The sequence below is a fragment of the Morone saxatilis genome, unplaced genomic scaffold, assembly GCF_004916995.1.
Source record: "Morone saxatilis isolate NCDOM2014 unplaced genomic scaffold, NCSU_SB_2.0 Contig23, whole genome shotgun sequence".
Classification (NCBI taxonomy): domain Eukaryota; kingdom Metazoa; phylum Chordata; class Actinopteri; family Moronidae; genus Morone; species Morone saxatilis.
The window spans coordinates 12,439,623-12,451,045 of NW_023339796.1; the positions used below are offsets into that span (position 1 = coordinate 12,439,623).

The following is an 11,423-nucleotide window of genomic DNA, read 5'->3' on the forward strand; positions in this document are numbered from 1 at the left end:
TATTGATTGAATCAACTACATATAAAACATAGCTCTAGAGTTTATACACTTATACAAAACATGGAACCAATACTGATTTTCCTTCATATCCTTTGTTCTTTTTTTGACAATATAGAACAATTCCAGACATGAGGACTCTTTGGTGGGGTTTTGAAAAGTAAGCATATATAAGAGTCAAAGGTCTTACTGAACAGAATTTTTGAACTGAATAAACTTTTCATAAACTTTTCATGGTTCAAGTAATAAAGCCAACTAATGTGATTAAAATTGACTATTTGCTACTAAATAAAGAGCGTTCATTGTTAATACAATACATTTAATTATTATATATTATTATTCCATCATATACATGCTAAAATTACTGTATGAGTTATTTCTTTTACTGTCTAAAAACCTGCTTGACCAAACGTTGGAATTACCTGTAGCAATAAAGGATTCTTTTTACTTTATTACTTTTATTTCAGCAAATTCATGGTTCCACAAAATATTCAATGTCTTTTTTTCTATATATTACAACCCCTCTTGCTTCAACAGAGTGACAGCAGAAAGGCAGCGATAATGTTTGATGTAATTCTATTATGTAATTGATGAAAAAGATATTATATCAGCAAGATTCTTTCATGATAAAAGAAAATGGGGGGTATGTGTATAAAACAAAAAAGAGGGAATTAATAAAGGTAAAACTTAGAAAAGTCTGTTACAAAAAACATTGTTATATATATAATAAAAAATGCAAAGAATAAAGTTCCATTGCTTTTTCTTAGTAAGGACTTTAAGGAAGTTAGGTCTCCTTCTCTCTCATTGGAAAAAAAACCATAATCTATGAATATAGACTTACTTTTCATTTTAAAACTAAAAACAAGTACATAATATATACATTAAATTAATATAATAAATAAGCTCCACCTCAAAAAGAAACAACATTAAAATGCTTCTGACTTGTCAAATTATTTGTAATAATGATCCAATGTGTGTAATTTATGTATAATGCAACACACTGTTAGGGGCCATTTTGCATAGTGAGTACTTTTCTTGTTATCTTTAAAGGTGTAACATTGAGGAGGATCTATTGTCAGAAATGGAATATAATATTCACACCTGAAAATATTAATCCTTGTGTTTTTGTTACCTTAGAATATCTACAGATGGAGCGGGTCACCTTCCATGGAGGCCGACATGTTTCTACAGTAGCACAGAAGGGACAAACTAAACACTGGCTCTAGATAGGGGCGTTTTTTGCACATTTCATGGCCACCATAGTTTCTCCTTTCACTTCCCTTTTACTTGGAAAGGAGAGGGTGAAGCGAGAGAGCTGCAACTACACCACTAGATGCGACTAAATCCTACACACTGGACCCTTAAAAGTTAAAAATCTAATTACTGGGTTGTTTAAAATTAGGCCAGCATGTAGGCTAATTTTGCATTATGGGACTCTTAAGTTGTTCATCTGTTGAAAATCATCTGCATAGAAACATTTAAGAAATTTAATTACTGGACATATACAATGCACAATGTGTCAATACATGGGCATGTGTTTCACCCCTGACAAGTGGCCCTGCAGACAATAAATAGTTAAAAGACAGAATTCAGTGACTCTCGTCTTGAGGATTATTTACACTTACAGGTCCACAGAGACTCACAAAACATGAGGCATGCACTGTAGCTACAGTATGTGCTCCACCCCCCTGGAAAACATGTGTTCTTTGACTTGGGGGATTAGATCTGTTAACTGCTTTACAAAGGTACACACACACACACACACACTATGTATGACTGAGGAACTCAACTTGACAACAGAGTAGGAAGCTTTAGGTTACAACTGCTCCTGGTGTTAGGTGATACCCAGATAACTTAAAGAGCAGAGGAGCCAGTGCAGTGTTTAGACATTTGAGCCCCACCGTATTAGGATACAGTACTTTATTAGATATGATATAGATGATGTAATTACAATGCACTTTTGCAATCTCTTGCTATCTTAATCTCATTGGGACTTCCCTGATTGAATAAAGCCTTCCATACATGCATCCAGAGTCCAGATTGCATAACCTGAGAGAAAGGGTAATATAACAAAAACACACAATTAAAAAACCCTATCAGCTATCTAAATGTTTGACTTCCACACTATTTTAAAAACCTCATGATACATGAACTCTTAAAGCCGAGCAGCGCCACCTGCTGGACACTTTGGAGACTTGCTGCACATATGTACACATCTGCATTTTGCCATTATCTGTATTTTTACTCTATTTTTCGACTAAACTCTGGTTGGTTTCTTACATTTTCTAGTCAGTAACTATATTTAGGTCTTCTAGCATCGCCAATGGTCGAAACTGCAATTCAGAAATGTACTTTGAACCCACATATGAAGTAATAAAATAAAACAAAAACACTGCAAATGGTTGAATGCACGTCCCAAAACACAAAAATAATATTGCTATATATTCACATATGACACAAATGTCATATCTCTAAAAAGATTTCCTAACGTTAGATGCCTTCATAGCGGTCTTTAATTATCGCGATGTAACTAGGCAACCGTCACCTCGGGTGGGCTGGATTTATAGACAGTAGCAACATCATTGACTCCCAGTAGAGTGACGCTACACTGGCCGGTGTACGCCTGACAGCAAACCGTGCGCACCCGCCCGTAGAGCCCCGCCCATTCAGCTAGCACCGCTACTGTAGCAACATAAGCTAACAGCTAGCTTACATCAGTTTAGGGCTGTGTTGGGGTCGGGGTATCATTAAACCCGTCCGCGTTTTATTCGTCATAAACATTAAAAACGCGGCCCGACCACTGACGGAGCTGGAGGGAACTCAAATCCAGGATGTGCTCGGTGGTCGGGTGTTATTCGGGGCGTCGCAGTGCGCAGCGGTTCAAGTTACCGGAGGACCCCGAGAGGAGACTGGAGTGGGTCCAGTTCCTCGCTACAGTCAACAAACAGCGATTTAAAGAATCGTCCTGGACTGACATTACGATTTGTAGCGAACACTTTGAAAAGGACTGTTTTGAAAAGCTGACAGCTGCTCAGCTAACGTTAAAGCCCAGTGCTGTCCCATCACTGTCAGACGACCCGGAGCCACATCTGGAGAGCCCAGGATGTGTGGTGAGTCTGAAACATAGGCTTTAACTAGACATCACCCAGTGCTGCATCCTTCCTATGCCATTATATATATCCTGGTGAATGTCTGCAGGTTATGCCCCACGTTTGATTTTAAAGCAGCCCATCCAGCAAAGGACAGTGGCTTGTAAGACTTCTCTTTACGTACCCACAAATGGGCCCGTAGTATTTGCACACTGACACTGAACTTGTGCTTGACTCCAGGGAGTAAAGATCATTAGGGAATGAACCACAGAATAGATGAAGACAACTATATAATTATACGTTTTGAGAGAAGTATTCTCCATCTAAATCCATCTGCTCATGAAAATTTAGAAATACCCAATGCTGACTGAAAAATAAGTGTGTGTAAGTGGACCGCCTGTCCATTAGTTCAATTCAAATGGCTTAACACAAACTATATCATCATAATAAACAATAACAATACAAAACATAAGCAGCACAAACAATAGAAAAGATTTGCTGTGTATTATTGTAAGTTGTTTGTACCTTATTTTTTCTGCCCAGTAAAATACGAATGACAACATACTCAACAGTAATTAAATACACATTTTAAATACAGTTAAGTGAAATACAACCCATCTCTGCTTGTAGAGCGCTGACGTGTGTGTAATATCCCATTTTTGACTTGTGTATACACCAAATGGTCCCACAGTGATTTTATGTTATAGATGTAGAAATGGATGGCAAAATAGGACATTTTTTAAAATATTGTATGTAAACAACAAGCTTGTACTTCTTTTAAATCTTTGTGTAGGAGCCTGTGGAAACCACATTAGTTTATGGTCAACTTGAAACACGTGATGGCCCAATGTCCTGTTGTGAAGAATCAGGACTGGCTTCAATGGGTAAAGAAAATGTCTGTATTTTGTGAGAATTGTGAAAATTATGTAAATTTGAGAATGTTCTCACATCAACAATAAACTTAAACTTCCTTGCAGATTCTGAAGGAAACCCAGTCCTAAGAGGCGTCTCGTGTTCAACTGATACTTCAGACGATGTTGTGTCCGTATACGGCCAGATGCATCCAAGAAATGTGAACACTGATTTGATCAGGGAAAAGTACGTTTTCTTTCAATTCGTGCCTTGTCTACTTTTTTACATCAGGTCGGTGTTTTAATATTATTTCTTTAAATTGGTCTTTAGAGCTGCACTTCTACAGAGGAAAGGGAAGTATGTTGTGAACGAAAAACGCCTCCTCCAGTTGTTTAGCTGCGAGTGTCCGTCATGTGGCTGTAAACTCAAGATGGAGAAGTTCACCTATGGGGTGCTCATCATCTTGAACCAACAGTGCCTTCAGTGTGAGTACAGGAACCAGTGGAAAAGCCAAGTCAACGCCAGCGTCCCAGATCAACACCCGAGGGGAGGCATAGATGTAACTCCAGAGACCCGGCAGGTAGGACTTAATACAACGTATTCAGATACGCTGATTGTAGCTTAAGAATTGTGCATCCAAGAAAATGTCTGTAAGAAAACCATAGAAACACAAAGTACACTGGTCGGTATTGTTTCTGTCATATGCTGTCATATTTTTGCTGTATGCTGGACAGATTGTATTTCTTCTAATTTTGATCTCTATCAATCTTTGTCATTGTATCACAGGAAGTGCCAACAGATGACACCTATAGCTGTATAACAGGGGTCTCTGAGATTGTTGCTGTTGTTGGTGAGGACATTGATCCCCTGGAAGAAATGGAGGAATCGAGTGATCCGGATGACATGGACTCAGACGAGGATTGGAAGCCAATGAAGAATATTTTGCTGCCTAGAGTGCTTCAAAAGGAAACAGATGGCAAAGGCATGAAAGAGGATGGCGCTTATCCCCCACTTCCCCCCAAACACAGTCAGCTCTGCACAGATTGTGGGATGTTTTTCAATAAACAGAAGCCTCACACGTGTGAACATATAATTAAACCCTTTTCTTGCAATTTCTGTGGGAAGAGATGTGTTAGTGAGGTCGCTCTAACATCTCACAGCAGAATCCACGATGAAAACTATGAGCACCCGTGCAAATACTGCCAAAGTACGTTCAAAACCAAGGTGGACAAACACACACATGAGCAGATTCATCTAAGTGAAGGAAAGCCCTATAAATGTCCCGACTGTCCAGAGACGTTCGCCACAAGTAAAGAACGCAGAATCCACCTGGAGGATCACAGAGGCCCCCAACAGTTAAAATGTGAAATCTGTGGCATCGAATTCCTCTGGCCACTTTCTCTCCAGAGACACTTAACCGTGCACACAGGAGCGAAGCCGTTCAAGTGCTCAGTGTGCCAACGTGGCTTCAAACAGGCAAGCCACCTGAAGTCCCACATGCGTCTGCACACAGGAGAGAGGCCTTACAAGTGTCAGCATTGTGACAAATGCTTCAATCACAACGTGAGCTTGAAGAGTCACGTACAGCGTTACCACTCGTCCAAATCTGGACGTGAACAGAAAACAGAAAAAAGAAAGGAAAAGGAAAGTGACGCTGCTGATGCTGAGGGTAACGGGAACAAGAGAGGTGCAGATTCAGGTAATGCAGAGGAAGAACATGATATGGAAGAGGAGGAACAGAAGGAGAGAATATATAGACCAAAAAAAAGAAAGAAAACCACAGGTCGACCCATAGGACGGCCAAAGAGTTATGAGTCAGACAACGTTGCTCTGGACGTTCAGGTGGAAGGTCAGTGTTCAAACAGAAAGGCTGAAAAACGACAGGCACAGAAGTCAAAGAAAACACAGCGCAGTGATGAATTTAGTGAGGACCAGCGTGATGAATTTAGTGAGGACCAGCCGAGTGACAGCGACATGTCCTTTGATTCAGCAGAGGAGGAAGAGGAGATGAGCGAGAAGGCGATAAAGAACACAGCGAGATCAAGGAACAGACCAAAAACATCCAATAGTGACTCAGACTTTGACCCAGAAGAAAGAAAGGAAAAGAGGAGCAGCAGCCAGAACAGTGGTAGAGGTTCAGGGAGGCGCAGAGGAAGACCAAGAAAAAATCTAGTGGTGTGAAGATTCTTTAAGAAATTGGTTAAAATAATATATAAAGTGGACATTTATACAGAACTGGACTGAGTTTTAGAGAAAATTACATAATGTGACAAAACATTAGCTTTTACTGTTAAGAGAAGCTGTTGGTTGGATTTGAAAGTACTTTTAAAATGTGTTACCTGATGTTTAAAGGATGAGATCATGTTGGATAAAAGTGTATTAAACAGGGCTGATCTTCCTTTCTGTTCTGTCAGTCACACACTCTGCTGAGAGGTTCATTTAATTCTGCAGACATCTGACAGCTCATCTTTTATACGGGTATAAAAGCATTGATTCTCAGTAGTGTTGGGGTGTGTATTTAACATTGTTGTGGGGCTGGAAAGTGAAATGAAAAATGTTCTCCTTTATGTTACTTAGTTATATTGGCTAAAGCTTGAAAGAGTCAGTTAATTAGTATTTTAAAAGGCACATTTTCTCACTCGGTCTTTCTACTTAGGTATAATGTACCATGTTTTGAGGTATGTGAGATATCTGTCTGATAAAGAGATGAATCTGGTTTGTAGTGTTCCCATCATTCTACAAAGCTTTGTTACATTTTAAAATTAAACTAATATATTTTCCAACAGTATCTCTCTCCCCTGAATAATCCACATACCTTCTTATGAACGTTTGTTTTAATGAGGTTGTCCCAAACAGTAGTAGTTTAGTAGCTGTCTCAGTCTCAGTGACCTTTTGTTAGAAAAATTGGCCTTTATGGGCTTCATTAATTAACGGAGCCCCGGAGTGGCCATAGAGAGAATATACATCATAGCCAGTTTTACTACATTGAGCGCTCCAAATGCTGTTTTGTGTGCATGAGATAAATCTATTGTCCCTATTAATCTGTTTGGCTTATAGAGTATGTTGATTCAGTAAATAATGTAGTTTAAACCCATACTTTGGTGCAGCATCAATGTACATTGCTATCAGTTTGTTATTATGATAAGTATTTCCATTCCCTGTGTAAGAATAGTTGCTCCTCTTCTGCCATTGTATTGATGCTGCACATAATGTGATGTTAGAGAGCCACCATGTGGTTAACTTGAGTATTGGCTTTTCTGTATTGTCATTTTATAGTATAACTCATTTAATATAGTGGTTCAACCCATATTAGTTTATTAATACTCTCTGTTGTTGTATAGGAAACCTGGTCTATAATTACCACCTAAAATATATGGTAGTTTTTCCCACCTACACAAACTGTTGACACCAGGGTTGTTTTGATGTACAATCCTGTCTGAGTTCATTCACACAGTGTCTGACAAAAGTGCTGCCTGTTATTTGCTAATTACATGAATACATCATTTAAATTATTCATTATAAAAGATGTCATAGCCACTCTCTAACTTTCTCTAACTAAAAACAAATATTAGTTAGAGAAACAGTTTCTTTTTTTTAAGGTAGATAAGTTGGTGTGTTTAAGTGGTTAGATATTTATTATTTTATTGGTTAAGTGACACACTAACAACCCTATCTAGATGGTTGTTTATGATGTTTTAGTTTTGCATGGCGAGAGTGAAAAAGTCAATAAAAGTAAGTAAGGAATAGGGAATATTTCACTCAGAATGCATAATATATGTGGCTGTCTCACCCTGTCTGTGGGCCAGTATCGATTGTTCTGTGGCTAATGTTAATTTTATATTGATCCTTACTGCCTGGGGTCAAGCAGCAGAAGTTAACTGACAATGTGCAAATACCACTGGCCCTTTTTGTTGTGAATATGCAAGTGTAGTCTCACATGTCACTGTTAATAACACAGGGCGTCTATCCTTTGCTGGATGTGCTGCTTTAAAATCAAATCTAGGACCTAAATGAAGATTACATCCGTTTCTCCAGTTCACCACTGACAGTAGCTGTTTGCTGTTGGCCTGTGGCACAGCATGAAGTTTCAAGGGAGAAAACTTTGGGCACTCCTGGTTAGTTTTCTTACACTATAATACGCAGGGATACGCCTAATCACAAACCACGCGAACCCTGACACTAAGCCCCGCCCACCCCGCTGTCAACACTGCCCGCCACTGCTGCAGACATACAGCTAGCCGTTAGCTCATGTGTGGGACGGTGGTCTGTCCTCAGCCCCCCTGAAACCGCAACGCTGTCCGGTTACTTTTAAAAACTGGACCCAAACCGGAGTCCAGGATGTGCTCGGTGGTCGGGTGTGAGTCGGGGAGTCGCGGGGTGCAGCGGTTCAAGTTACCGGAGGACCCCGAGAGGAGACTGGAGTGGGTCCAGTTCCTGTTCGATGTGAACGGACAGCGGCTCAGAGAATCGTCCTGGACTGATATCACCATCTGCTGTGAACACTTCAAGGTGAGACTAAAAATATGTGTGATTTTCTTTAGAGCTCAACCTCCGTACACTGAAGTTACACATTGCCACCTACACAGCAGATCCAAATAATGCTACAGACTGTTGACAACATATTTCCTGAGAGGTTTGTTTGTTTTGGTGCACAAACCTGTATGAGTGGGCGGAGTTCACTCACTTTTTTTTTCTAACTAAGTGCTTTAAATGGGTTTTAACTTCTTGTTGAATTAATACTTAATTTAAATGAATCATTGGGCAGAGCCACAGTACAAGCATATGTTGTTTTGGTGTTTTTAGGTATTAACAAACGAGGGTCTTATCAGAGTGATAATTATTTATTAGTTTATATTAATATATTTATAGTCATTGTTCCTTCATTCACTATAAAAGAGATCAGCAATAAGCAAGTATGTTAGTGTTTATATACCACATTTCCTTTTTACAAATAACTGAGTAATTAATTAATTAATGAATACTAAATGCAACATGTAGAGTACATTATATGATTCACATTGAAATATTTGTATTGCCCCCAGTTAAAGGTTGTTTGTGCTGAGAGGATGTTTATGTGTCTTTATTGACCCAGAACCCTGTAGTACTGTTGATGCTGTATAATGAGCACTTGCCATGTCCTCAGTATATAGATAATAACATAATAATGATAATAATAACTCAAGAGATGTGATACTGTGTTACCCCTCTGCTCACATTTACAGGCCTTTTGTGTCAGTGTACACACTAAACTTTCATTCATTTTCATATAAAATAAATAATGTATTAAGGTACTTTCAGTGTGTTTTGGTGTGTTCTGTGTAGCTTTTGTTACCACAAAACAAAGTGTTTTGCGTTACTCTGTGTAGGAGCCTGTGGAAACCCCAGAAGTTGACCCTCAGTGTGATCAACCTAAAACATGTGATAGTCCATCTTCCTGTTCTGATGAATCAGGACTGATTTCATTCGGTAAGAACCGTGATGTTGTTATAAATTAATAAAAACTGAGCGGCAAATGTTTTCTTTTTCTGTGAATAAAAAACTTTAAATGTACTTTGCAGCTGCCGGAGAAAGCCCAGTTACTTCAGATGGTTTCATGTCTGATTACGGTCAGATGCTACAAAATATTGTGAACATTGATATGATCAGAGAAAAGTAAGTTCATCTTCTGTAACAGTTGTCCTTTTATTGCACCAGACTTGCGTTTTAAACCTGCGTCTCATTATTTATTCATTTATTTTTGTTTGAATCATTTTTTTAGAGCTGCGCTTCTACAGATGAAAGGGAAGTACGTCGTGAATGAAAACCGACTCCTCCAGTTGTTCAGCCGCAAGTGTCCGTTATGTGGTTCTAAGGTAAAGATGGAGAAGTTCACCTATGGGGTGCTCATCATCTTGAACCAACAGTGCCTTCAGTGTGAGTACAGGAACCAGTGGAAAAGCCAAGTCAACGCCAGCGTCCCAGATCAACACTCGAGGGGAGGCATAGATGTAACTCCAGAGATGGAACAGGTAGGATGCTACAACGTATCCACTGCCAGCCTAACATCTTTTTAATTGAATTGTGCATCCGAGGAAGTTTTTAAACTAAAACCATACACAAATTACACCCATCAGCCATCAGTGAGCCATGAGTCATCCCGTCTCTGGGTCATTATTCATAACAATAATGCTTTTGATGAGTTATGTCTTTGTGAGCTCTGTGTGACACCAAAGAACATAAACATACACATCAGAAGCATTAAAGTGTTTCCTAAACTTCTGTCCAAACCGTCCGTATTACTCTTGTTTGTTCGTTTGCAAAAAGTCAGTGTGAACAGGAACCGGACCAGAACTAAAATGCAACAATTTATAATATTTTTCCCTTGCTCTGGAACAACTTAACCAAACTACAGGTGTGAATACAACCAATTCAAGTAAATTATCAAGCAAAAATAGTGAAAAAAATGCTACAATTTGTCCGCTTCTGGGAGGTTTTGCTGCTTCTGTTCATCATATATCATAGTAAACTGAATACGTTTTAGATGTTGGACATTTGAAGACTTCGCCTTGGACTATTGGCAGTGTGATCAGCATTTTTTTTTAACTTTTCGGAGACCAAATGATTAATCAATTAATTGAGAAAAAAATATGCAGATTGTTTAATAATGAAGAGAATTGTTATTTCGCAGCCCTACAAATAGGACGGTTAGTGTAATAAATCCTAATACTGTCTGTTCTTGCTCCTCTAGGGTTGTCTGGTTCCATATTAATCCTGTACAGACTTTCTTTTTCCTCATACTCATTCTTGTTATTGTGTCTTCCACAGACAGTGTCAACAGATGTCAACCACAGCACTACCAAGGGGGTCTCTGACATTGTTGCTGTTATTGTTGAGAAGAGCGACCCCACGGATGAAACGGAGGAATCGGGCGATGAAGGTGAAATGGATTCAGACGAGGATTGGAAGCCAACGAGTGAGAGTTTAATAGACAACGAGCTTCACAATGATGAATCTGATGAGGAAAGCGAAAGCGAAAACGATTATTATCTTCCATTTGCCCACAAACACAGTCAGCTCTGCACAGATTGTGGGATGTTTTTCAATAAACAGAAGCCTCACACGTGTGAACATATAATTAAACCCTTTTCTTGCAATATCTGTGGGAAGAGATGTGTTAGTGAGGTCGCTCTAAATTCTCACAGCAGGGTCCACGATGAAAACTATGAGCACCCGTGCAAATACTGCCACGTGACATTCAGAACCAAGGTGGACAAACGCACACATGAGCAGACTCACCTCATTGAGGGAAAGCCCTATAAATGTCCCGACTGTCCAGAGACATTCGCCACATACAAGGAATGCAGAATCCACCTGGAGGATCACAGAGGCCCCCAGCAGTCAAAGTGTGACATCTGTGGGATTGAATTTTACCGTGTCCTCGCTCTTCGGAGACACTTAGCCGTGCACACAGGAGCGAAGCCGTTCAAGTGCTCAGTGTGCCAACGT

General features: G+C 39.4%; 2 protein-coding genes across 3 annotated transcripts in view; both read left to right on the top strand.

Annotated features, from left to right (window-relative positions):
• Positions 1–2,623: 2,623 nt before the first annotated feature.
• The window catches only part of LOC118334636 (myoneurin-like), a 9,836-nt gene continuing 1,036 nt past the window's right edge, over positions 2,624–11,423 (top strand). Inside the window, exons 1-5 of one of the 2 annotated variants that reach the window (XM_035670631.1) lie at positions 2,624–3,107; positions 3,880–3,970; positions 4,064–4,184; positions 4,269–4,518; positions 4,725–5,542. In XM_035670631.1, the coding sequence (XP_035526524.1) occupies positions 2,829–3,107; positions 3,880–3,970; positions 4,064–4,184; positions 4,269–4,518; positions 4,725–5,542 (1,559 nt within the window). In that variant the 5' untranslated portion in view covers positions 2,624–2,828. Of the gene's footprint in view, positions 3,108–3,879; positions 3,971–4,063; positions 4,185–4,268; positions 4,519–4,724; positions 7,330–11,423 lie in introns of those variants that run through there. The other variant, XM_035670630.1, reaches the window with a different exon arrangement.
• Positions 8,143–11,423, top strand: part of LOC118334637 — a 15,593-nt gene continuing 12,312 nt past the window's right edge. Inside the window, exon 1 of the mRNA XM_035670632.1 lies at positions 8,143–8,445. Coding sequence (XP_035526525.1) covers positions 8,277–8,445 — 169 coding nt within the window. The 5' untranslated portion in view covers positions 8,143–8,276. The remainder of the gene's footprint in view (positions 8,446–11,423) is intronic.